Source organism: Anser cygnoides, chromosome 5 (assembly GCF_040182565.1).
Source record: "Anser cygnoides isolate HZ-2024a breed goose chromosome 5, Taihu_goose_T2T_genome, whole genome shotgun sequence".
Lineage (NCBI taxonomy): Eukaryota > Metazoa > Chordata > Aves > Anseriformes > Anatidae > Anser > Anser cygnoides.
This window is the reverse complement of record NC_089877.1, coordinates 22,646,226-22,672,846: the sequence shown is the minus strand read 5'-3', so window position 1 is coordinate 22,672,846 and position 26,621 is coordinate 22,646,226. Positions and strand designations below refer to the sequence as shown.

Genomic DNA, 26,621 nt, shown 5'->3' with positions numbered 1-26,621 from the left:
GACAGGGGAGGGTCAGGCTGGATATCAGGAAAAGGTTCTTCATCAAGAGAGTGGTTGGGCGCTGAAACAGGCTCCCCAGGGCAGTGGTCATGGCACCAAGCCTGATGGTGTTCGAGAAGCATTTGGACAAGGCTCTCAGACACATGGTCTGATTTTTGGGTGGTCCTTTGGAGACCTAAGAGTTGGACTTGATGATCCCTATGGGTCCCTTCCAGCTCGGAATATTCTATGATTCTATAAGTGGAAGTTTCCCTGCCTTTTATTTACAAGATGAAAAAGGAGAAGCTTCCGAAGTTTCTTTAATTTGCCACAACGTTTCAATGAACAAGCAAGTAAAAAATACTTAGATACATAATCTACAGCTTTTCAGTCATCACATGTACATGTAGCACATCGCAAGTGCTTTCTCAACTTCAGAAAGGGTAATAGACACAATGCATATAATCACTTTCACCTCAATATTGCAGTTATTCCCCCAGGGTTTGTCTCCTAAATGCATTTCTCTTGCCCTAGCAGAGTGCTAGTCATGGATCACAGTGTTCAGATATATCAAAAGAGAAGTGCCATTTAAACTTTTACCTCAGGGAGGACAAATTATAAGCAATTCAGCTTATGTCCCGTTTGAAAGGTCAAGGAATGGAACAGAGTGGTATTGCATTTATATAGACACATTAAACTCCTGACCCAGAATGAATACACCAATGCAGGCAGTATCTGAGCTCTGCTGGGTGAAACCACATGGTCTCACAGCAGGAGAAATATCACTCCTAACCACTGCAGCTTACATACCTGCTTATTATCTGAGCAACCCAGTACCAGGAGACCTGAAATTGCTGTTTTGTGAGGAAATTCCTGCTGCCAAGAGGTGGTATGTTTGAGTTTAAAAGACACTGAGAACAGTCAGAAGTGATTTTAGATCAAAACATTCAAACAAGAATCAGAAAAGATAATAGAAGTAGGAAAAATAAAAGGGGGGGGGGAGAGAGAAAAAAAACCCACACACTTGTGTTTGGTAGTAAATAGTGAGCTAATACTAATGGTAATGTGAAAACAAAGGAACTAAGAGAGTCCATGGTAAAAAATAAAAATAAAAATAAAACAAAAAAAGTAAGCTGGCCACTTTTCTACTAACACCAATTAGAAAAAAATAGTTTACTTTTATTAATATATGATCATACAAATGGAGTATAAAATGCTGCCATCATGGTTAGGCCCCTAAAAGCTTGAAAAGCTATGCCATGACTGAGCATCTCCATATGTGAGTTGGAGCTCTGGACAGCCTACCATACTTCCGATGGTTAGAGAAGGATGCTATTATTTGTCAGAGGTTTACATAAATAAAGTAAAATGTTTGAGGCTCCATCTAAAAACAAAACAGACAAAGCAACATTAAAATGTTGATTCTTTCTTTAGAGCTTTTTCTCCATTTTGGGTAGGGCTACCTGAATGACTGATGAAGAGTGAAAGATATACTTTTTTCTGACTGCAATTAAAAAAAATAAAAATAAACAGAACAAGTCAGATGACTCAAAATGGAATACAGTGTATTTGGAAATTATCAGCATACAGAAAAGGAAAGGAAGGTATATATTACAAAAGATGGGGGTAATACAATAATACCATCCCCTCTGTATTCAATAAATCATTAGCTGGAACATTTATCCTGAGTGTGGGAGATTGAGGTTTAACCCCTGACTCTGAAAAGACAACATTAAAGCTCACTTCCATTGGTAGTATGTCACTTTCTTTTATATGTTAGAATAGTCAGTAAGCCAAGGAAAGCATGGGAAGAACAATAACAATTCTTGAAAATGTAGATTCAAATCCACATAGGAGGATGAATTTATCCTGAACTTTTCATGTATCATGTGGGTGCTAGGTTATTGGACAATATGGGACTATGGGACACCCACCATACTGAGGCACATTTAGGAAAACCAATGTAATTTGTTAATTTTTTTTTTTTTTAACAAAGTCTCTAGTTTTTGCCCTGTTTCACATCAAGAGATGCTCTTCTTCTTTATCAGAATTACCCACTGTAAGGACATGTGCAATACTCAGTTATTCTGAGGATATCTGATTAAAAGCGATTTAATATACAAGCTTTGGACAACTGACAGAAGTATGCTAACCCCCAGATATGCAAACACTACATACAGAACAGAAGATAACGGGGATAATACCAAAGACCAGAAATCTTGGGCCATTGAAGAAACCACTTAAAGCCTTGAGGAGTTCCCACTGGAACTTTCTAACTGGTGAGGGATAAAGAGGATTATCACAAGCCTTGGGAAAGAACAGACTTTTATAGGATATTAGGGTGCTTGTGTGATTCTGCAAAATACATTATAGTGTATTTAGGGGACAGGGCAAAACTGGGGAAAGGGTGCGATGGAGGTACATTGAGGAAGACAACTTTGAGGACGTGGGACAACAGGTAGGGGCCAGCTGTGTGTAAACAGTCATCTTGCCAAGACCTCTGCCTGATCACATCAGCCTTTTCTTATTAAACTCTACTGGACTGTCCTTAGTAAGCTCTCTACTCTGCATGTGCAGCTAGCAAACTTCAAACCAGGCAGCTTGCAAACAAGTTAAGAGATCTGGGGCCCAGCTCCTGGGGCAAGCTTACATCTTGGGGCCAGATACCGCAGACTCCAGGTTTGGCAGATGAGTTAGCAGGGACAGTATAGCTCTGCACTAGGTATGGGAGAGACCCTTTTGGGTGCGGGATGAGGTGGGTGATCTGCTAGCATGCTTTAAGTCTAATTAGCCAACATTTAAGAACAGAAACAGGCCGTTTCTATTCACATTTGTGTGGCTGCAGCACGTGTGTATGTTGTGCCTATAAAGTCACTGTTTCGTTTGTTGCTTGTGCTACTTGTTGATTTGCTGTGGTCAACAGCGCATTACAGCAGCATTCAAATGCCACAAGCATTTGTGTAAACATCACGTACAAAGCTTTAGCTGAAAAACTCCGTTTTACTATAGCAAACATTGTTATCACGACTGTGGCCTTGACCAGAGGCAAAACAGGTCAAGACTGTGGCCTTGCAAGCGGGATAGCTCGGAAAAAAAAAAAAAAAAAAAAAAAAAAGCGCCATTGTAGGGGCCGTTTCTGCCTGGCGGGGCCCCTTTCCCCCCGAGTCCCCACACAAGCCCCCCAGCCCCTGACGCCCCCCAGCCCCTGACGCCCCCAGCCCGGGGGCTCGCCTCAGCTGCCCCCAGCCCCACACCGCGGACGGCGGGCCCGGCGCTGGGCGGAGCAGGGGGCGGGCACCAGGCTTCCGCGACGCCGGCGGATGTTGGGGTTTGAATTGTCTGTCAGTTAGCGGGGGCGGCTCCGGCTCTCGGCGGCGGCGGGTGAGTGGCGGCGGCGGCGGCGGGCCCGGGCTTGGCCCCGCCGCCCGCTGAGGGGCGAGAGGCGGCCTGAGGGGGGCGGCGGGGCCGCGCCGAGCGGGCGCTTCCCCCCGGGGGAGGCGAGACGGGGACGTGAGGCCGCCCCGGTGCGGGCGCTTGGCCGCGGGACTGAGGGAGCGGGCTCGGGCTGGGCGAGCCGCGGGGAAGCCGGCCCGGCACGGGGGGCTCGGAGGGTGGGGGGAGGCGACCCCCGGTCGCAAACGGCACGGGCTGAGGGGCCGCAGCCGGCGGGGCCGGGCAGCCCCGGTTTGTGCCCTGGGGAGAAGGGGTACCCGAAATTCTGCCTGTTACCCCGTCCCCCTAATTAAAACAAACAACAGTTAAAAACACCTGACGTCCCGGGGCAGCGAAGAGTTCTAGAGCTTAACAGAACTGCTATCGCTGCGAGGATGCTTTAGCCCGTTTAGGCAAAGAGATAAAATTCTGTTTACGCCCTGGTTTTACAAGCACTGGGTGATAATGTGTGCCTGTCTTGCAAATAGGCTGACACGGGATCGCTTTGTCCCTGCAGAACTGGTGGGCAGGGCTTGTGCATGGAGCCCCAGCGCCTGCCTTCGCGTATCCTTTGACTTGCAAATTTGGGCTCTCCTGTGGGCTTCCCTGAGAGACTGCGAGGAAGCAGGAGGAATCCGCGGGTGTGAGTAGGGGGTGTTCGTTTGTTTTGCTGGAGCCGGGGGAAGGGAAGGGAAGGGAGGGGATGCTTTTCTTGTTTCCAGCCAAACGTGTTTCCTCCTTCTATGGAGGAGAAATATGCTCCTATGCTCCTCTTTGCAACATAATAACGTGAAAAACTGGTTTTGGGTGGCTTTATGTGGAGTTTATTTATTGCACTAGGCTGTGGTAGATCCAGGATTGTGAAACTGGCAGTGGCCATTCCTGGGAAACCCTAAGAGAAAGGAAGAAGTATAAGCTGTGGGTTTTGTGTCTATCCCGTCCATCCCCATCCCCCCCGTCCCTAATTCAGCATCTTTATTTTTTATAGTTTAGAAAGGAGGAAATTTGTTTCTGGGAAAACTGCAACCATAATTTCACCTGACTGTTGTGTACACTGCCACAACTAGACTGGTTGCAGCTTTGCATATTTTCATTTTAGATTGCTTTCTGGCAAATGTCTCATGTCACAGTATTCCATTTGCCTGTTACAAAGTACAGTACTACAGAACAGTTGCTTTACACCCAAGAGTTTCTTCGGCTCCCTTTTCATCTTTTTCACTCCTTGTTACAACCCTCCTCCTAAAACTCCAACCGAATGGCTGCAGGACTCTATTTACAAATGCTTGCTGCTGCCTGAGGATTGTTCTTAGAGCTGTATCTGGCAGTCATCTAAACTGAACCGTAGATAGCAAAGCTCCAATAGCTCAGAGTCTATCAGGCTTCCCCTTTGGAGGTGCGATACGCTGCCTCCCAGCGCACTTGGGCAGGTATTAAGGGAATTGCTGATCTACCTGTGAGGTCAAGCATGGACTTGCAGACAGTGATCCCACGATGCTTGTCTTCCAGGTCTTACGTAAGGTGTCCTTCAGCTCCTGAGAGGAGGCAAGCCAAAGATCTACAGGTTTGTACCTAAAAGGGTTGTTTTACTTCACACTAGAGGAAGAATAATCATCTTAGGACAGCCTTGAAGCAGCGTGCGTTATCTTTTTTACTTTTTTTTTTCCCAAAGTTGTTAAGGAAGTACGCACACAGTGAAGGCTAGTTCCCTACATATCTGTGTTTTTTTGTGATGTTGAAAATAACTACAAATGCTTTATGCGTAGGCCTACACATAGAAGTCCGATGTAGCAGCTAATTTTCCAAAGAGAAAATAAAGCATATTGTTAATATTTTGAGGAAATAAATAAGCAACAAGTAGTACGTTCCATTAGTGTGGGTGTATTCTGAATATTTGCATTCTGCTTTTTGAACTCCCATCTCTTGCAATAACAGTTGAATTCTAATAGTAGTTCTTTTGTTCTTGTTCCCATTTTAAAAACTTTACTGAGTTTGAGGATTTTTCTGAATTTAAAGTGAACTGTAAAAACAGTACATAGTGGACATTCTTAATGCACTAGATGTATTTAACTCTTCATATCCTTTTCATGATAGGCTGCTAGAAGAACTCACTAGAATGAGTGAAAGCAATTTTGACATTCAAAGTCCACGTAAGTAAGGTTTTTATCAAATAGCTATGTAAGTCCTGAATCTGCATATCTAATACCAATTATAAATTACTTTATTTGGTCTGAAAGAGCAGGTGAATTTTCAGTAATCAAGTTGTGTTGGAACCGCTTGTCTCAGAATGAAAAAGAAATAACTTGTAAACTTCCTTGGATTTGTGTTTGCTGTAATCAGAATACTTACAATCTTTTCTGCAGATGTTTTAAGAAAGTAACCTTGAAAGTTCAGCTGTCACACCTCATCCAGCTGTTCAAGATGTATCATTCAAGAAACTTCTTTAGGCTGAAGCAGTACCTCTTTCTTCCCTCTACTATGACTGTTCTTGATGTTAGAGTATCAAAAATGTACTTTTGTATATCTATTAAGAATTGAAGGGAAGAAACTCCGTGTCTGTGTATGTCCAAGTGTGTTGGTGGGTTGGGAACCCCAGAAATGGGGAAATCCCCCAAGGTTTTAGCTGACAATAATATTAGTCTCAAGACCTAGGATGTTTTGAAACTAGTGTATATTTTTAAAGGTACCGTTAGCATGTGACTTGATAGTCATGATACCAGTAATGTTCTTCATAAATATTATCACACAGGTATACAAATAAACAGTTAAGCTGCTTCGTGGATTCTAAGGTGGTGACATCTTTGTATATTATGCTAAAAAAATTAATGTCATATATTTCACATATTTAGACATTCTTGACTGTTTAATAATTATCTGCAGGTATGTTGGGAAGAACATTTTAGTTGCGAGCAAAGTCAGCTTGTGAGTTTGTTTGGGTGATAGCTCTCTTCTGAATCAGCAGGCAGGTGGAACCTGTGAAGTGTTTTCATGCTAGGGAACTAGAAGATAAATAAACAGTACCCACTCCTTTATTTACTGTGGAATTCAACATTTCTCAAAGAGAGTTGGGTTATTTTTATTGGATCCCTTGAATTAAACATATCTGTGCTTAAATATATAAAAAAAATAATAATGAACAATGCATTGGACAAGTCCTAACACTGTAATCAGTTCTACAAGGAGTCTGCAAAGATGTGTCACTATATACACTTGTCCCAGCATCAATCATGTGAGCTTCAGTATCAGGCAATCTAGCTGGGTGTTAAATTCATCTCCGAGCACCAATCCTGCTGCCCTAAGGTGGCCCCTTAGCATTTGCATTCCAGGATTGCCACAAGACAATGCTGTGGATATTCCTTATCTCCTCACCAAGGAAAACTTCACTCCCTTACAGGGAGTCATTCCGTCTTGTCTCTGACTTTACTGCTCCCAGCCAGTTTAACCCTTTCTGCAGTCAGGCCTTCTTCCCCTCCATGCCAGATCATTCCTTGGGTCATGAATTACCATTGCTGAGAAGTGACAATTTGAATTTCCCCTTCAGTATCTACTGTCCTTTATCATGTAATCTACTTCAGGATGCATGCAATTAAAAGAGATGAGAGTTACTGCTTTACAGCTGATCCACAGTAATTCCAGTATGCTCACTGATCCTAACCATGATCTGTTTTTTAGCCTGCGTTCTCTGTGGATGGACAGACAACTGCCCTGAAAAGTATGGAGAAAAAAAGACCTACGTGGAATACAATCTCACTGTTCATTATTACTGTTTGGTAAGTATATGATACTGATCTTGAAGCTCATTTGTTTTTACCTGCAAAACAGTAAACACAAACAATATTAAATAGCTATAACTCATCCAAATATTTCATTATAAAGCTTGAACTGTCAACGTAAACTTGTAGCCTTGAAGGCTTGTATACCTGTTAGGTGCAGCAGATTAAATAAATAACCCAACAAACCTTTATGGTTTAAGATGAGTGGAAATGGCCACAAGTTGCGCCAGTGTGATATTTATCACACTTGTAATTTTCCAAAATGCATGTTCTACTTATACTACCTTCCAAACTCTAAACCTCGGATTTTTGCAGATGACTTAATAGGTTGGATATTAAATCCTTAAAAGATAAAGAAGAGTGGTGGAGGTTTTCTGGGGTTATGTAAGGATATTTTTCTTAAATTAGTTTTAAGCAGCTGAAAGGAATTTTAGGTCTGTGATAATCTTGTTAGTCACACGTAAGGCCAAATGAAAAGGTAGAATACATCTTTTCTTGGTGGAGCAGAACAACTAGGAAAGTGAATGCTTGCAACACTTGAGTATTATGATGATGTTAAAATATTCTATAAATCAGTGATTTGAGGTTTTGTTCTAAGAAACTTCCTACGGTTATCTTTTAGGCTTTGGTTCCCACCTCTTTAAAAACAAATGAACATGATTTTATTAAAACATTGTGAGTACTATATAACAAAAGAATTCTAGGGAAAAAAAAACAATTAGCTGTGCATCTTATTTCATTGCCAAATATCCCACACTTGGAAAAATATCCTTAATCGGTTTTGGTATAAAATATCATGTGTATTAGACTAAAAGTATTGACAAAATCCTGTGATTAGAAAATGGTACTATATTGCAATTTTGCTTCTGAGAGAACTATAAAATGAGATTGGAAGGAATATAAGAGGTATCGAGCTATGAAACTCTTTAGTTATTTGAACTCTGTGATATAACTGCTTTACTAGGCAATTGTTTACTCTAAATTATTATCAAGCTCTTGTGACTTGCCAAGTTACTGGAATCTGTTTTTATCCAATTCTCCTCTAAAATGAATTACTTTTGCTCTTAGGTTGCACTTCAGTACGGATACTTCCTACTGTGCTTCATTATCTCCCCAGCACAATTGTCATTCACATTAACTAAACTAATTTAATTTTATTTCCTCTGAAGCTTTATTTGATGAAAGTAATTGTTTGACAATTATCTGAGTAGTCCCTATATTTTGAAAAGGAAGATAAAATACTCCATCTTGAGCTTTACAGTATTATGTAAAACTTTGATGTTATGAAACTATTTTCATATTACTGATTACTGTTCCCTGTTGTCCCATATCTGATGAATATCATCTAAGTGCGTAGATGCCTTGGATCATTTTCTAATCATTATGTGCATCTATAAACAGGGTTAGATTACCTGGCCATTTGCCATATCATCAGTGTAGAATACCATCAAGTGCTTGGAAATGTAAATTATTCGTGGCAGATTTCAGTGATTTTAATGTCAATGTATTTGGGGCCAGAAGGAGGCTATTCTGCTTTACTTAAAATGTTTATACAAGCTTTTTTAGATTAAACGTCTTTCTTCTACTTGACAAATACGGTGTAGGTAACTTTAAATCTTTAGGTAGAGGAATCTTTTAATGCTTTCTGTTTTCATAGTTGATGTCAAGTGGTATTTGGCAGAGGGGAGAAGAAGATGAAGGTGTGGATGGATTTTTGATCACAGATATTAGAAAAGAAGTTAACAGAGCTGCAAAACTGGTAAGAATGAAGTACTTGGTCTTTACAAGGAAAAAAGAGTAACTTCATTAAGCACACGTAGTGTCATCTGTGGGGTTTGTTTTATTCTCCAATTGGCAGTGTGTTAAGCCCATTCAAGCATCTGAATTTTACATATCAGTAACGAGTACAGTGGGTTCCTAGAAGCCCAAAGCTATAATAAAACTTGCAGAATTTTTCTGTTATTATTATTTCCTCTGTGTGTTGCAGATTAATTAATGAGAGTAAATCATACATGCATAATGCCTCATGGCATTATGCTGAGCCTCAAGCTGATGTGCTGTAATTTTAAAGATGCAACTAAACTATAAATACTGATAAAGTAATTTGTATTTCAGCTTAGAGGTAACTGTCAACATGCATATAAAAACAATACGTAATCAAATTCTGTAAAATAAGTATATATCTTCTCTTTGAAATATTCACAAAACACAAGTAAATAGTCATTTGTACTTTAGATGTTATTATTCTTTTATTTTAAAAACATATTCTTCCCAGAAATGTAACATCTGTAAGAAAAAGGGTGCTTCAATTGGATGTGTAGCTCCCAAATGCAAGCGAAGTTACCATTTTCCTTGTGGGCTACGAAAAGAATGTATTTTCCAGTTCATGGAAGACTTCAGGTAAGTTTGGTGATTTTATTGTGTGTTTTCTCATTTCAGTTCTATTTGTACAGGAGGTAATTGTTTTTTTCATTGTGGCCACTGGAGAGGCTGTTAGATTAATGACATCTGGATTATCTGAAGGGGAAGAAAAAGTCTGATTTGTGGAAAACACAAAGACAAAATTTGCATTGCTGAAAATTTACTTTATATGTACTAGTTATGCACTTTTAAAGAAGGAGAATGGTTGGCATTTGGTTTTATTTTCTTTGTTTGTCTACCTCCTGTGCGTTTGTGGAAATGGCAAGTAAAAAGCCTTATGTTATTCCCTTGGTTTGTCCTGCTTGTGTGTGAGCAGTCAAAATACACTGTATGCCATTCCATTGTGTTTCAAAACACAAGACTACTAGATCTGCTTATTAGAGGTGGACTGCAGGAGAAATGGGTTTAGTATCAAATATAATGGTTTTATGTTCTTTTACAATAGTCTTTCCAGCATTCTGGCTGTACTCAAAATACTTTTGAGTATGTTTTGATAATGTTTTCATTCTGCCTACCGTGAGTTGAGTTTGCAGGGTGGGTGCATTTAACTTTTAAATGAACAACTCATGGTTTAACATGAAGCCAAGCACATGTAAAAAATAATGCATTTTCAGAAAGATTTGTTCTACAGCTGTACATCCTGTCTTACTTTGAAAATGGGGTAAATTTTAGAATTCACCATGCTACCTAGACTTTGTAGAACCATCGTACAAACTCAAAATTGATCCATTAATGTCATGGTAACATTGAAATATAGGAAGAAACTGAGGTTCTGATGACAGGAAACGTAATTTGGACCAAAAGAAATATTGACAGAAAGGGGGATATGTTATCCCCATAATTTACCGAGTATCAGTCGGCAATGTGCTTCTTCCTTACTATTGTTCTATTGAACTGCCCTGTTAGATACATGATTTGTTTACTCCTGCCTCTTTTAGCTTGTTTCAAAGTGTTTAGTCAAAGGTATCATAGGAATTTCATTTTGCTATCTTCATTTTTTGTGAGGAAGGTTCTTAAAACATTGTTTTCATAAGGGAACCTTACATTGTTATTTGTAGATCTTACTGTTGGGAGCATAAACCAGTTCAAATCTTTCCGGATAAAGAATCTAGAGGGCCTTCACAGTGTACGATATGCCTGGATTTGGTTGAACATCTTCCACTGTACAGTGTATTGAAAAGTCCTTGTTGTAAAAATGCTTGGTTTCATCGAGAATGCTTGCAGGTAAGACAGGTTCTCCATTTCTTTTTTTTCCATGGAGTTCACATTTCCATTTTAAAAAACATGGGGCAATTGCTTAAAATTATGTAGAATTACTTAAGGATAATATCACATGGAAATACATTAGATTTCAAGAAAGATATTGAGGCCCTGGAGCGTGTCCAGAGAAGGGCTACGAAGCTGGTGAAGGGCCTGGAACACAAGTCCTGTGAGGAGCGGTTGAGGGAACTGGGGTTGTTTAACCTGGAGAAGAGGAGGCTCAGGGGACGCCTTACTGTTCTGTACAACTACCTGAAAGGAAGGTGTGGGGAGCTGGGAGTCAGCCTTTTCTCACACATAACCAGCGATAGGACTAAAGGGAATGGCCTCAAGTTGTGCCAGGGGAGGTTCAGGTTCTTTCTTCAAAGAAAGAGCAGTCAGGCATTGGAACGGGTTGCCCAGAGGTGGTGGAGTCACCATCCCTGGGAGTGTTTACGGAAAGGTTGGACCTGGTGCTTAGAGACATGGTTTAGTGGGTAATAGTGGTGGTAGGGGGATGGTTGGACCAGATGATCTTGGAGGTCTTTTCCAACCTTAATGATTCTATGATTTGAAGGACAATATTAAAATTGTGTTTAGGACACTAGTGTCTTACAAGAAGGAATTTTTTATGTTATTAAACTTTTTTTCCCTGCTGTTTCTGCATGCCTGACACACTTCCAGGCTTTGGTTCTTTTTAAGAAATAAAGTTCCACCTAGGTAGCTGCCTTCTTGTGTGCTACCATTGTGTGCAGAATCTGAATGCTAAAAATGTCATTTGTCAATAATCAATTCCCTTTGCCTAAGTCCATAGTTGGAAAAAGTTATGAGGTTCTTTTTGTAAACTCATCCTAAAGCTAGCGAATCTGACTGAAAAGAAGGATTATTCTTTCATTTATGATCCTGATTCTTGCATTTGAACTGTTGAGAGTGTTAGAGACACTTGTCTTCTAAAGGAAGAAAAAATATCACTTGCATCAAGGTCAAGTGGCATCATGATTGTCATCAGACTTAACATCCACACCAGGATGGTGTCCATGAATTTTATGGCTATAGATATTAAGACCTATATTGTCATTCTAAGGATGCTAGTAATTCAGTAATTGTTTTGGTTTTCTGTTTTTTCTTTTTTCCCCTTTTTTTCCTTGACACAGTATCAAGCTTTGAGTGCTGGGATATTTTTCTTTAGGTGCACAGTATGTAATAACAAGGACAAATTTCAGGAAGAAATGTTGAGAATGGGCATACACATTCCAGAAAAGTAAGTAACTTTGTAAATAGTCAGTTTTATACAAACCTACTTTGATACCCAGTGTAATACAAGTCAAGTGAACCCTTATGGATTTGCTTAAGAGGTCACTTTTGTAGGTAGTTATGTTTAATTTCTGTGTTGCAAGATAATTACTTCACCCTAGGTTTTCTTCTTCTTTACCTCCTGGGGTTGTTTAGTTGTTGCTAGAATGTTACATGATCAGAAATACAGTTATAGTAACAGACCAGCTGCCTTGTTTATAGGGATGCGTCTTGGGAACTTGAAGAGAATGCATATCAAGACCTGCTGCAATGTTATCAACACTGTGACATTAGAAGATGTCTCTGCAAAGAAGGAAGAGACTATAATGAACCTGACAGGTATGACGTTTTTTCCAAGAAGATCACTTGGGGGTGGAAGGGGTAGTCCTAACCACTTAATGAGGCAAGGCTGTGAGCCATTCCGTTGCATGTGAATGGCAGCTAGAATATTGCTGATAGCTTGGAGAGGCTTGAATGATCTTACAAAAGGCTTTATTCTGCTCTACTGTTTGCTTAATTTTTGATCAACTTCATTTTCTGTATTGCTTTTCATTGCTTTATTTGTGAGTTTCTGAAATGTATGTTTTATTGTAATGAGTACTCAAAGCTGTCAGGCAGAGCTTCTACTTTGAAGATCCATTCATGTGGTAGGTTTTTCCCTGTAGGTGTTAACTACGCGCTGCGCAGGTTTGGCCAGGCATTGCTGAGTTCATTCTTGGTGTACATACTAATTGACTTAGCCTTTAACAGTTGTATCTTTTGGCTCCCTGTGTTTTAGCTTATATCAGTCATGTTCTGTTATAGTATATTTAAGCGAATCTGAATAAATCTAGACAAAATTCTAGCAGATATTTAAACACTATCACTAACGAAGAGTATTATTCAGAATGTGTAAAAACAATCAGATATGCTACTTTCAAGAACTCAACATTTTGGAAAGCTGAACAGTGGTTTCCTCTAAAAAAAAAAAAAAAAAAAAAAAAAACAGACATTGCTGGCCAGCAACATGAGGACAAAATACTGGCTTTAAGCTATTGACTTCAAGGCAAGGCAAGAGAGCCATACTCACTCATACTCATTTAATACAAGGTGCTAGAACATGCGTAGTTGTTTTTCTTTGTTGTATCCATGAATTGTGAGTACATCTTGTCTGAAGAAAGTTCGCCTTATATAGTCTTACCAGATCGACAAATTATGCTTTGTTATTTTAGTGTCTGGATTAAGTTTACTGTTGAATGCTCCTAGTTTTAATCAGTTTCATTCTTCTGTGTAATTCTAAATAAGTTTTTAATTTTAGTAAGTGGGAAATAAAGCGTTGCCAATCTTGTGGTTCCCGTGGAACTCACTTGGCCTGTTCATCTATGAAATCATGGGAGCAAAACTGGGAGTGCGTGGAATGCAGAAGCATCTTTGCAAAATCAGGTAATGTTAAAAATGTGATGGTGACTTCTTCAGATGGTAAACCTTAAAAGTATATATTTTACAGCTAGCAAATTCATTAAGTTGATATCATTTCACAATGCAGGGAAATACAGCAAACAGAAAAAGCGTTCTTTGGCTACCTCTGAAAAGACAGATGGGACAACTTGTTTGCTGGAAGAGCCATCTCCAAAGTACCCTCGGCAGTCACCTGGATCTCAACACAGCTTTCTTCTCCAGTGTGTAATTTTGTAGAAGAAAACATTATAATATAAAATAGTATTTAGTTATGAGGAGGTGATGGATTATTGTGTAGGAGAGACATTTTATAGTAAATTGCAAATTGAGTAAAGTCTGACCAAAAAGTTTAGTGATTGCAGTTATCCAAGTAAGGTATGAACACTGTAAATTTGTTATAGTTATTCATATTGGGTGGCATGCGAGCCAGTTTTTAGGTTGACAAAATAAGATCCTTGTAAAGGGAATATTTACCATTTACATGTAATGTTAAGTATACAAATGGCAAAACTTAAAGCTAAGGTTCCTTATCTGTATTTGTGCATGTTAAGTGTGCTCGAAATCTAGTTTACCAACGTTTTCATATAAATTGTGTTTTTTTTGTGCAGTAATAAAAGCTTATCAAGTCTGTAGAAATTAGTATTTTTAATTTAAATATCGTATGAGTCAGGACTTCCATCTCAGATAGGATGCAACAAAACAGCAGATCCTAAAACCACTTCATAATAAAATGCTGACTGTTTCTGAAATTGTAATCCACGCACTGATGGACTTAATTTGAATAAACATACAAATGAGTTTTGGTACTGAAACAGTGGAGAAAGTATATTGCTACCTTCAAAAAAAAATCTTAAGCTGCTCTTGAAATATTTTTTTGCTTATAGATCACCAAAGATAATATGCCAGAACAACTTATCACCCTGCTCACGCCTAGAACTTCCACCATCCAACAGAACAACAATGTCCTTATCTCCACTGATGTCAAACAGGAGCTGGTCCCTGGGAAAAAAGTATTTTCTTCCTTTTTTTTTTTTACATTGAAGAGTGATCTTAGCACATGACTTTGTACCTATTTCCTGCAGAACGTGGTGTGTGTGTCTGCATGTAGGCATAGTGACTATATGTACATGTGTGTTTATATATAGTCACTAAGATACTGGATTGAGTACACTGAAGTCATAACTTCATAAGGTCTTCTGATGTTTCTAAATGCTAGGGGGGCAGGTTAGGAGAAAATGATACCTACTGAGAATTTTTAGGTTGGGTGGCAAGGGAATCAAAACTCAGAAACATATATTTGTCCTTGAGGAAGCGTGGCTAGGCATTCTTTAGAAACAATATTTTTTTTTTTATTCCCCTAATTGCTTTTTTCAAATTAAACATGTCCTGAATTTTCAATGTTTTTGCATTTGCACCATAGAAATAGTTTGTGATTTTTGCTAAAATCAGAAATAAGATAATGTTTTAATGTATAATATTCACTCTAAGGATACAAAATTCTTTATCTTGTTGTAAGTACTTAATTTGCGAATTCTACCTGTAATATGTGCTAAAAACCCTAATGAGGGAATTAATTACCTACAGTATACAGGGTATTTTAAAATAGTTTTGGTGGCAAAGTTTAAAGACAAAAATGAAGGGGTCTTATTTAGGCTGGTGCTGTTTTTTTTAATGGGAATTGAAATATTTTTCTTCTCTCATTCAAATATATATTGTTATCATAATGACAAAGATGTAGATTAGTGAATAGTTGAAAGAGTATTCTAACTTGGTTACAAAACCTCTCTTCAAATGCAAAAAAAAAAAAGTATGCTCTTCAATTTCTCCCTTGTCTCACATCGTTCAGACATAGAATGAAGGTGTGAGAATTGTTTGGCACCTTGTTGGTGTAACTGGATTAGCAAAATAACTATTCACTTTATGCTATGGTATATGCTAGCTCTTAGATATACTTTAACTCTGTGGTAGCAATTTATCTTAAAACTTGAAGAATCTACTCCAGATACTTTCCTGGTATAATTTAGGCAGAGCTTCAATATGCTAAACTGTTTAAAGAGTTTTTGTTTCTCTTAAAAGATTTTTGGTTACTGTCTGTATAGCTATTGCTCATTGAATCATAAGTCTCATCCGGAAATTCATGCAATTTTCTTTTAGGCATTTAAGAACACAAAGAAGGGAAGTTTCCAGTATACTGAAGGAGTTAAAACAACAAATTAATACAAAAACTACAAGGCTTAACATCAATACAGAAAATATCTGGAATACTGCTTTAAAAGGATTTAGGCAGCGTAACTTCAGACCTACAAACACCATTGAAGTAAAGTTCACAAACTGTAAAAATAGATTAAAGACAGATACTTCTGGATCAAAACACCTTTTCTTCCAACTACTAATGGGACATCTTCAGAATTCATCATTGTTTGAGGGCTCTTCTGCAAAGAACTTGTCCCTTGATTCTCAAGGTACTTAAATGCTTTGTTCAAAAAGAACTATGTAGCTTTAAAGGTTTTTGTCTTCAGCCAGTGTGATTGTTATTTTAAAATCAAAGCCATGAAGGTCAAATTGTTTTTGTGAATTTTCTTGCTTTCCTTTTCTAAACATTTTTTGTGGATTTTCTTGCTTTCCTTTTCTAAATGTGCGGGGCAGTTGTAACACTAAACATTTAAATTCACTGCTGTTTACTTTTTAGAATAAAGCAATAGTTGGTGTAGTTGGAAATCTTGATAACTAACAAGAGAAAAATACATTATCTATTTAATTAGACTTGGGACTGTTTTATTTTTGTTCCCTGCAAGTGAACTTCTTTTCCTTAAATTTATAGAACATTTATCTGTGATAACATGCTCTGTAAAGACCCAAAGCTAACTTCTTTGAGTTCTTGTGCTTCAAAATTAAATGTCTTACCGGTCTTACTGTTTCAAGCAACAGGAGATGGCAAACCTCACTGGTTGCATCTTCTAAAGTAAGAGTGAATTACATTGAGATTTTTTAATAAAAACTAAGAGGATCACAAAATGATTTTTAGGGATATATAGTAAATATATTTTGCTTCATTTTCAGCTCTAAAAGAGAATCTATATTTTGAAGCTGGGAAAATGATTGCAGTTTCTCTAGTTCACGGTGGTCCATCTCCTGGTTTCTTTTCCAAAATATTGTTCAATTGTCTTGTCTACGGTCCAGAGAATGTGAAGCCAAACTTGGAAGATGTTGCTGATACTGATGTAGTGCAAACAATAAAAAAGGTAAACAAAGCTAAACTTATTGGGCAATTCTTATTCAAGTCTATATTTAGAGATAAGAAGGGCTTATTAAATGTGACTTTAGTTCAAATTAAAATGCTCTCTCTCTCTCTCCCCCTCCATAAAAATATGTACATATATACGCATGTAGTAAACAAATTTCTAACTTTTATCTTTGTTACAGATAAAATATGCAAATAGTCTGTCTAGCCTGCAGTCAACTATACACGAGTGCTATGATTTCCTTGCTGCTGCTGGATGTTTAAGACCTATAACAGCTTTGTGTGATAAGAATATGCTGGTGAATGACTTATTGACCCATCATGTAATCAAGAGAATTATTTCACCCTTAGAAAGGTTTGTTTGGGTTTGTGAATTTTCACCATTCCTCTCTTTTTCCGTACTAAAATACAAACTAATATGTTGCTAAAACTGAATTTTACATGTTCGTGATTATTCTCTATTTAATTGAATGAAACAATCTGTAACTTTCGGTGGATCAAGTAGTGGTTGTTAAATAGTTTGTTAGTTTAACTGGAAGACCGAAATGATTATGTATCTATTTAACTTTTGTCTTTAGTATTTGTTGTCTAGTCTGTTCTACTACTTGGTTGTGTTCTTTTTTTTCTTACTGTGAAGAGGGGAGTTTGTCATTCTACAGTTTATAACTGTCAAAGGCCTTTGCACTAGAAAATTTCTATACACTATATTTTGTTTTAGTTTTAATTCAGAAAAACTCAAATTTGAGCCTTAAATTCTCATCACTTCTACAATTTAAAATGTTTTTTAAAGCTTTAATTAGGGTGTGTGTACCATTATGATGGTGATAATGCACACACGTATAAATTGACCTATTTAAAATGTAAACACTGCATCGGCGTTCCTATGTACTGGTGACTCCAGCTAGGGGAGAGATTTGCAACTGTGGACTATATTTTGATTGGTCTCTGAACTTACTTGTAATCTAAATTCTTAATTTGCTCACTAAAAAGGTATTCGATGGTAGGTTTTTTTTAACAAATATGTTTGGATTTATACTGAGCGTTTATTCTGTTATCTGTGACAAATTTGAATAAACCGAATCTCTGAGATCTATGAAACACTAATTTAGAGTATGAGGATTTTTTTTTAATTAACCTGTAGAGTAACTGGCGTTCAATTAGTTACCTACCGAGTTTCTGATGCATGCTTGGTCATTTTTCTTTTTCTTCTTTCCTCCTAGTTTTAGGCAAGGTTTGAAAACTCTCGGTGTGCTAGAGAAAATGGAAATGCATCCAGTTGCATTCTCTAGCATATTTTGCCACAAACCTGAAAGACTTTCAGCAGAAACTCTCTGTGATCTATTTACAATCCATTGCTCATCGGGCGTAAAGGAAGTTGGAGGTGCTGATTTTTGGATAGGTTATTTGCAAGATGTGGAAAGTAAGTAATTCCCTCCCCCATTCCCTGATCAAGGCATTTGAACTAAGGGGAGATTTAGGTTAGATATTAGGAGTTTTTCATTCTGAGTTTTTCACTCAGAGGGTGGTGAGGCACTGGAACAGGTTGCACAGAGGGGTTGTGGATGCCCCATCCCTGGAGGCATTCAAGGCCAGGCTGAATGTGGCTCCAGGCAGCTTGCTCTAGTGGTTGGCAAACCTGCCCAGAGCAGGAGGGTTAAAACTACGTGATCTTTAAGGTCCTTTTCAACCCAGGCCATTCAATGATTCTATGATTTAATTGCTGGTATATCTATAGGGTTTGGTTTTCAGAGTTCACTGTGATAAATCAAAGATTTTTAGTTAACTGTCAATTCCTAATTGTTCCCACTCCCCACCTCTTTCTCACCAGTTATTACTTCTGAAACTGCACAATAAAACTGCTTAATACAAACTTGAGAGCAGTAATAAAAAACGAAGTGGTATAGAAAAAAAAATTGTAACCCCAAGTGGATCTTTCTTGCTACAGTCTTTTATTCTTCAGTCATGTAACTGCATGTTCATCTAACAGGGATTCCCTGTTTTCACTTTTTCTCCTATAACACTTAACATGCAGTATATGTTTTATGGGTGATTGACAATGAATGATATAATCTGATTCTTTTTTTTTCAGGTGGTGAGTCTGTAGTGACGTTGGAGGATATTCTGTACTTTGTAACAGGTTCTTTTTCTATACCGCCTATTGGTTTTGATCCTGAACCGACTATTAAATTTCTGCATGTAGGTTATCCCATTGGAAACAGACTCCTTAATTGCTTAGAGCTTCCAATAACAAAGACATATGAGAGTTTTAAAAATAAAATGGAGTTCACCATCAGAAACACGCTCAGAGTCGAAAGAGAATGAACATTTTTGCTACTAAACTGATTGTTGGAAACTTCATTTTTTTCGGGGAGTGTCTGCTGGCAAGGTGCTATTGGATTTTTGGATTGCACGTTCTCTGCCTTTTCCCACTTGGCCTCCAAAGGCATGCTATAAGTAGTAATCTTCTAAAATGGAAAACTGTTTTCAAATTAAAATCTTTTTTTTTCTTATTGAATCACTTTCCTGGTTTGAAGTTGGTTTTATGAGCCAGTAATCTCTTGCAGAAGTAATCAAAATAGTGTTTTGGTTTTTTTCTGTAGACTTAAATGAAATGTTACCAAATTGTAACATTCTAGCAGTCTCCTAGAAGTATGTTGATTGTGTTACATACTTCAGCAATTTACTTCTCAAAGTCAAATAACTGCTGTAGAGCTTTGTCTTAAATCACTGTGATGCAGTTCTTCAGTTCGACATTGTTATTTCCAGTAATTGTTTTTATATTGATGATTCATTTACATTTTGGTTCTTACGAACCTATGAAATTTAGGAAACTTGAAGTCTTTAGGTTATTGTCTTTAGAGCGTTAAAATGCAATTGAAACTTGGAGAAAACCTAGGCAAAATAATCAGGTGCAAAGAAAATCTGGTTCAACTTGAGTTTCTTCTGTTAAAAAAAAATATTCTTTGGCATTTGCACACATTTCTGCATTCTACTGTTATATAATAGTTTTTTTTACTATTTTGGCTATACGTAAAATTAAAAGCTTGACGTAAGTCTTAAATATGCAACTATAAGTGATCTTTCAAAGTTAAATATAAAAGAGTAAGACTTAATGTTATTACATTTGAAATTATATAAAAAGTTTCTTGCATAGAAGTCAGTATTTTCATATGAATAAACTAAAACTATTTGTTAAATTTCAGTCTACCATCAAGCCTGTTGTCAGTGTCTGACAGTTGTCTAGATTTTATTCTAAACGCTAACTGTTCAATTTTAGGTGCATTTTGAGCAACTTCAACTGTGTAAAATGTTTTAATTCTGCAGTATTTGTATAAATAACATTAAGCCATAAAAGATCAGTAGTGAAATTCCTACACAGTAACACAATATTACTAGCACTAAAGCTATGATATTGAAAGAAAATTTAAGTACAACTTTAATTTTAATGTATGCAGGTCTCTTTTCTGAATTACTTTTTTCCCCTTAATATCAGCTTGGTCACCTATACTGTGTCCCAAACACAGGTTATTCTGGATACGTGTATAGATACATATATGTATATATCTATATATTTTCTTGCATTTTTCAAAATACTGAAAAGTAAACATATGCTTTTTGTCAATAAAGCATGTTTTTAATTGAAAATATATAGGCAGGATTGCTTTTCTTTTGAATGTCTTGGCAAGAAAGTACAGTTAGTGTCCTGTATAAATGTGGTGGTTTAAAAATAAAATGAATCTAGGTTCTGGTTTATGGTTCATCACGTTTTCCTCTCATTAACAAATTGTATTACTAGATGCTAATTATGTAGCAGCATACTGCAAATAAAGACCTGTGGAAGTGACAGTGACTAAATTTGGGACTGTGCTGTAAGGTTAAACACAAAGAAGCTGATGTGTATTTAAGTTACACAGGTCATTTAACAACATGTAGGTATTTTGAAATCTTCCTTAAATTGCTACAGTATCTCTTCATTTCTTGTTATACAGAACTATCTCTATCATTGGATAATAAACGTGCATGCCTACTGGTTTTTGCATTTCAAAGTATTAAGTTAATTGTTCAAAAGTTTTGCTCAATTACATCTCTTTTTTTAGCTACTTTGAAATAATCTCATCAAAAGTCCTTTCATTTGAGTTTTAAGAGTATTTTAAATTAAGGTAGGAGTAGTGGTGCTTCTCTGATTTTGAGCCAGAATCGTGGTAAAGTCCCTTTCAAAATGAACTTTAAGCTGTTAATGACCTCTTGCACAATATCCTTTCGCTTTTTTATATACTAAATATTTTCTCATTCTCCTGTGATCTTTTTCTCCAATAGTATGCCATGTCTGCTGCCTTTTCATAGTTTTTGAATGCCATATAGCCAATAACGTTTTTTAGATTCTCACTTGCCTTCAGAATAATGTTACCCTTACAAAGAAGGCAGTCTGTTGTTAATTGATTTGCGTAACAAGGACTCGTATTGTATGTTCATTTTTAAAAAATACAGTGAATCTCCTACAGATAGAATATTATGCTTTGAAAATGAGTAGTGTACCCTGTGCACTATTCTTTTATCTCTAATTAGAGATTAATGTCATCTGTGATAAAATCCATTTGAAAACTTGAAGCAATTTCTTTAGCTTTACTGACCATCAGGTTTTTAATTGATATGGTAGGTCACTGAAGTGCAATACCATTGGGTAATTTCCTTATTTTATATAAATGATAACCAGAGGTACACTGGAAATCAGGCAAGTTGCTTATTGAAGTACTTCTGCAACGCAAGAAGAGTAAATGTGTGTATGCATTAGCTGTTGCATTTTCCTCTGTTTTTAAAGAAGGTTCATCCTTTATAAGATTTGACAAGACCATATGAGAACTATTATAGTCCTCTTTGTGTTTAACTGGCCAAAGAACTTTCACTCAGTAGTTTCTGCATCAACTCCCTAAGCTTCCCTCAACAATTTATACATAAAATAAGCTATTTCCTCAGGTGATCATTTTCTAGTAAGCAATACTAGGTTACTTTTAGTGTTTTTGGTATGGTCTCTTAATATATATATTATATAATTTTCAAAAACATGCTGTATTTTAGATATATGAAAGCCAAGGGATGGGAACTTTCTAACTTAATTTCATCCATGCAAAGGATGCTAACTAGAACCAGCTGTTAGCATTTTTAATGAAATATACTATTTTTTTCGTCATTATGAGTATGTTTGTACTTGAAGTCTAAAGCATCATGTGCTGCAGCCCTGACATTTTTCATTGACATGTTCAATCTTGGAATTAGAAGACTTCAAAATTTTTGGAGGTATAACTGAGCAGAGTGTTAAAGTCATTAATTCACAATCGCATTCTGCATATGCATTTAAAAATAGTATTAAAAAGTATTTCAAGTAGAAGGAAATGAAACTGGAGGCTACAAAATATGCTTTAAAGTTCATCTTGATTTGTGGTAAAGCATTTTAAAGCTCAAACTTTACTGTTTTTTACCTAAGGGACCTGTTAGTTGGATAAAAGAAAATTGAGATGTAATAACTTCTGGTATGTCAAAATCTTTGTGTATACAGCAAATTAATAATTGTCAAAATATTAATGTTTGTAAAAACAACGCAACCCTCTAATTTTGTATTGCATTAATGTTTTTAAGTTTATGGTAATTCGAGTATTATGCAATGAAGTTTAACTTTGTAAATACTTCCAGCTCTAACTCAGTCGACTGCACCATCAGTGCCTGTAATATTGCAGCTTCAAGCAATATTATATGAGAAGTGTAGCATCAGTGTTGAAATACTAAATTGTGGGAGATAACTGTCATGTGTATGTTCAAAGTGCAATAAGGGGTTAAATTACTATTGTGTTAAATGTGATGTTCTTTACTGTTTTGCTTTTGTTTAATGGGTTTTAGCTTTAGAAGTGTTTATTACTGTTTTCTGTGCTTCTGTTATACACCTTTGTATGCATCTATTGCATGTTTACCTCAGTATCTTTGTCAAAGGTTGAGTGGGGCTGTTCCTACCACGTTTCCAGCCTGTATGTAGATAGTGCGTCCTGTGCCCTGTAAGGCAGAGATGTGTGTACTTAAATACTCTACCTTTTTTTCCTCAATAAATTACTAAAAGCTGGTGCCTCTATTTGAAACACCTGCCCTTTCCACGTAGTTAATTGATCGCTTTTGCGCCACTTTGTTTCTCAGGCAGCCTTTCAGCTGCTCCTCATCCACGCACGGTGTGAGTAAAAACTCACAGCACCTGCAGCCTCTTGCTCCTAAAGCCCGGGCTGCGGGCGGGGTGCCTGAGGTACCGCCGCCTGCCCTCGGCACGGGTCTGGTGCGGCCTGGCCCCGCCCGGCGGCCCCGCCACGTCGCCCGGCTGCTGCGTGCGCGGCCCTGGGCGGGGCGCGGCGCCCGGCTGGCGGGGAGGAAGATGGCGGCGGGTATCCGGGAGAAGCAGACAGGTGAGCGGCTCCCTGCGGCTCCCCGCGGCTCCGGGCCTCGGCGCCGGCCTGCCCATGGCGGGGAGGGGAGCTGGGGCGGCCTCGAGCCGCAGCCGAGGCTCCTCCGGCGTCCTCCTTTCCCTGGCGGGTCCCCGGGGCGGGATGGAGGCTTCTCGGCTCCGCCGACCCGGCTCTCCCGTGGGCCTCCTCCCTCCTCGCCCCCCGGAGGAGCGGGGCGCCGGGAGCCGGGCGCCCGGCCGGAGGCAGCGGCAGGCCGGCGGGGAGCCCGGGGCCCCGGGACGCGGCCGCAGCCGCAGGTGTCGGCGCGGTGTGGCAGTGCCCCGCGGAGGGGCTCGCTGGGCGCGGGGGGAGCTGCGGCCGGGAGCGGGGTCGTGCCACCCGTGTGGCGGCTGCCCGTCTGGCTGGGACAGATCCACGGGAAACGGCCCCTAAAGCCGCAGAAATGAAACTTCAGCTGCCGTGGTCCTGTTCGTACGGGGGCCTTGGGGCGCGCATTGACCCTCGGCAAGTTGAGAATATGAGACTAACAGCTCCAGCTAGTCGTGCAGGAGGTTTGCTCTGTGTGGGTAAAAGGGTTGGTTACTCTGTCCCTCCTTGCACGTTACGGTGAGTTTATAATTGACGCTTTCGCCTCTCTCTCGATGCTGCGTTGTGGAGCACTGAGCCATCTGTTTGAACATATTTCTACAACATGAAACATGGCACCTCTGTATTCATGTTTACTTGCTGAGCTTGCAGAAGTTTTTGTTGGTAGTTTGAGCTATGGTCTTGTTATCTTCTGGACAACTGACCTATCCTTCTGGTGGCATAGAGGATGCTGGGTGCATTTATTTAACATGGAATATCTGAAATCAAATGCCTAAAAATTCCAACCTGTGTCTCTGACCTTAAGCGTATACTAGTATGTTTCTATCTTTTCTGTACTGTAATTATACTTTCTCTAATCTCATTCCTGTGACCACTTACCATTGATGGTGCTATTTGATCTTCCTTTACAATACTTTCCTTCTTTTATGTACCTTTCTCGTAAAGCCCAATGTCTTTGACCCTTTATCCTATGCAACTGTACTCTTTTCTTTCGTGCCTCACCTTGTTACTTGATTATTTCAGTCAGTGTTTATACCCACGTTGTCTTCTATTGGGGTGGTTACACGCAAGGAGGTAGATCGAACAACTAAAAAGCGTTCACCCAGACGAAAAGATTTCCATCATTTGGTTCTTGTACTATCTTGTGAGTGCACCATCTGTTGTGCTTTGGTCTGACCTGTAACCTGTCGAAGTGTGTCATAGTGCAGCACAGTAAAAACCTGCTCCTTGCCCTAGAGAGTAGTCGGCCTAAACATAAAGGAAATGCCAAATACAGAAAAGAAACCTAGAGACTTGCTGGATGTTTGTTATGATTGTCACGGCACATCAGTAGTCTGATGGTCATCTTTTGTAGAGAGCTGATGCCAAGTTTTAATTTAAATGGCAAATTCTACAGGGAAGTTGCTTCAAATCCAGTTGTGCCAAAATGCGTAACTGTATGCAGAATTGCTCATACAGCTTAGATATAGGAGATGTCACTGGCAGCGAGGGAGTGAAGGTTTCAGGAACAGTCTGTAAGCAGCTTCTAGGATTGCTCAATGGTTTAAAAAAGCAGGCATTAAGCAACATGGAAGGCTTGATTCCAGGGAGACCCAGCACTCCTGCTAGCTAGCTCAGTGGACAGGAGCTGACCGTGAGCCCTCAGCGTGCCCTGCGCAGCAGCACCCTGGGGTAGCGTGCTCCTATTCGCAGGAGCACAGCCAGATCGAGGGGAATGGTTAGCCCCCCTACTCAGCCCCCGGAGACCTCATCTGGATACTGTGCCTAATCTGTTGCTCACCAGTACAGGAGAGGTGTTCAGCAAAGGACTACCAATATGGGCAGGCACTGGAACGCTTACCTTGTGAAGAGAGGCTGCGGGACGGGGGCTCGTTCTGCCTGCAGAAAAGGTGGCTTCCACAGGGACCAAGGGCAGCCTCTTAGCGCCTGGTGAGGGTACTGAGAAGATGGAGCTGGGCTCCTTGCAGCAGGGCATGGCAGGAGCGTGAGCGACAGCAGGCACGAATTGAAACAAGAGGTGTCCAAACTGGGTATAAGGAAGCTTTCCTACCACAAGTCAAACACTGCCACAGGTTGCACAGAGTGGTTGTGGCACCTCCATGCTTGGAGGTTTCAAGACCTAACTGGAGGACACCCTGAGCAGCCTGGGGTGGCCTCGCAGCTGACCCTGCTAGAGGAGGAGGCTGGACTGCAGACTTGGGTACTCTCACAAGCTTCATACGAGTTAGAAGTTAACCATTTTTACTGCTCCTCATTTAGGAGCAAAGTTGTGTATATTGCCCTGTTTTCTTAAAGTTTTTCCTCTTTGCAAAGGGTTATGATGATTTTGTTTATGAATTGGAGAGAATAGCCTCTAACTTTTGTTTATGCAATTAGTATTTTACTTCTAGTCAAAGATGGGACAACAGCACACAGTATATTGTTTAATCAGATAAATGAGGAAGTGCTTCTTAGATTATTTATAAATTAGAGGTTGGTGAAGAAATTTGCTTTGTTTTGTGTGTTGAATGGGAAGTTAAAGGGAAACACATTACTTTTTCAAGGAGTTCCTATTGCAAATTGGGGTTACTTTTGTACCCCTTCATGAAGCAATTTCTTGTGAGTGGCCAAAACATTCTTAAAATGTTCAAAACTCCATGTCAGTTTTAGTCAGGCAAAAAGGTGTTTATGGCTTGTGTATATGGTGTTGTTCTGGCTGAATAGGAAAAAACAGAATGGGACTAAAGCAAACTGGCTCCTACTATACAAAATGCACCCTTCATAAAGATACTGAAACTATTTTAAAGGCAAAATGTGATAGAATATAGCCCGTATAGTTAAGGAAAGAGATTCTTCCTTCGTGTTTTGAGACTTGCTTCTTTTCTTTTTGCATTGTCTACTAGAGCCCATAAATTCTAATTGACGTGTAATATGTCTGTCAAAAGGTACACAAAACCAATGTAAATATGACTTGCTGCACTTGCATTTTATGTTTTTCCTCACAAATTAAACATATTATAAAAGTCTGCTAATGTGTTCAATGTCCGTTCTTGAAATGCAAAGAGAGTTGAGCATTATTCTACTTTATTTTCCAGTGGCTTTGAAACGTATGCTGAACTTCAATGTTCCTCCTGTTAAAAACAGCACAGGAGAGCCAGTATGGAAGGTAAGGGCTATTTGAACTGGAATGGGAGAATTCTATATACAGAATATACTCAAGTAAATTCTGTATTATACAGAATATTTTTCCTGTGTGTTTTGAATACAGAATTAAATATCAGAGTTGTTGAGAAAAATACATGT

At 38.8% G+C, this 26,621-nt stretch overlaps 2 protein-coding genes across 10 annotated transcripts in view; both read left to right on the top strand.

The window, feature by feature from the left end:
- G2E3 (G2/M-phase specific E3 ubiquitin protein ligase) overlaps positions 1-22,942 on the top strand; it is a 243,817-nt gene extending 220,875 nt beyond the window's left edge. For 7 of the 9 annotated variants that reach the window (XM_013174290.3, XM_066997263.1, XM_048058865.2 and 4 more), the window contains 17 exons: positions 3,929-4,054; positions 4,918-4,972; positions 5,503-5,558; positions 7,081-7,178; positions 8,839-8,940; positions 9,457-9,581; positions 10,661-10,826; positions 11,996-12,102; positions 12,357-12,473; positions 13,432-13,556; positions 13,660-13,792; positions 14,456-14,581; positions 15,726-16,033; positions 16,632-16,813; positions 16,995-17,167; positions 18,033-18,232; positions 18,902-22,942. In XM_013174290.3, coding sequence (XP_013029744.3) covers positions 5,525-5,558; positions 7,081-7,178; positions 8,839-8,940; positions 9,457-9,581; positions 10,661-10,826; positions 11,996-12,102; positions 12,357-12,473; positions 13,432-13,556; positions 13,660-13,792; positions 14,456-14,581; positions 15,726-16,033; positions 16,632-16,813; positions 16,995-17,167; positions 18,033-18,232; positions 18,902-19,134 — 2,229 coding nt within the window. In that variant the 5' untranslated portion in view covers positions 3,929-4,054; positions 4,918-4,972; positions 5,503-5,524 and the 3' untranslated portion in view covers positions 19,135-22,942. Of the gene's footprint in view, positions 1-3,208; positions 3,361-3,899; positions 4,055-4,917; positions 4,973-5,502; positions 5,559-7,080; positions 7,179-8,838; positions 8,941-9,456; positions 9,582-10,660; positions 10,827-11,995; positions 12,103-12,356; positions 12,474-13,431; positions 13,557-13,659; positions 13,793-14,455; positions 14,582-15,725; positions 16,034-16,631; positions 16,814-16,994; positions 17,168-18,032; positions 18,233-18,901 lie in introns of those variants that run through there. The other 2 variants (XM_066997264.1, XM_066997265.1) reach the window with 2 other exon arrangements.
- A 189-nt stretch (positions 22,943-23,131) lies between these two features.
- The window catches only part of SCFD1 (sec1 family domain containing 1), a 45,302-nt gene continuing 41,812 nt past the window's right edge, over positions 23,132-26,621 (top strand). The window contains exons 1-2 of the mRNA XM_048058867.2: positions 23,132-23,252; positions 26,414-26,484. Of these exons, the coding sequence (XP_047914824.1) occupies positions 23,222-23,252; positions 26,414-26,484 (102 nt within the window). The 5' untranslated portion in view covers positions 23,132-23,221. The remainder of the gene's footprint in view (positions 23,253-26,413; positions 26,485-26,621) is intronic.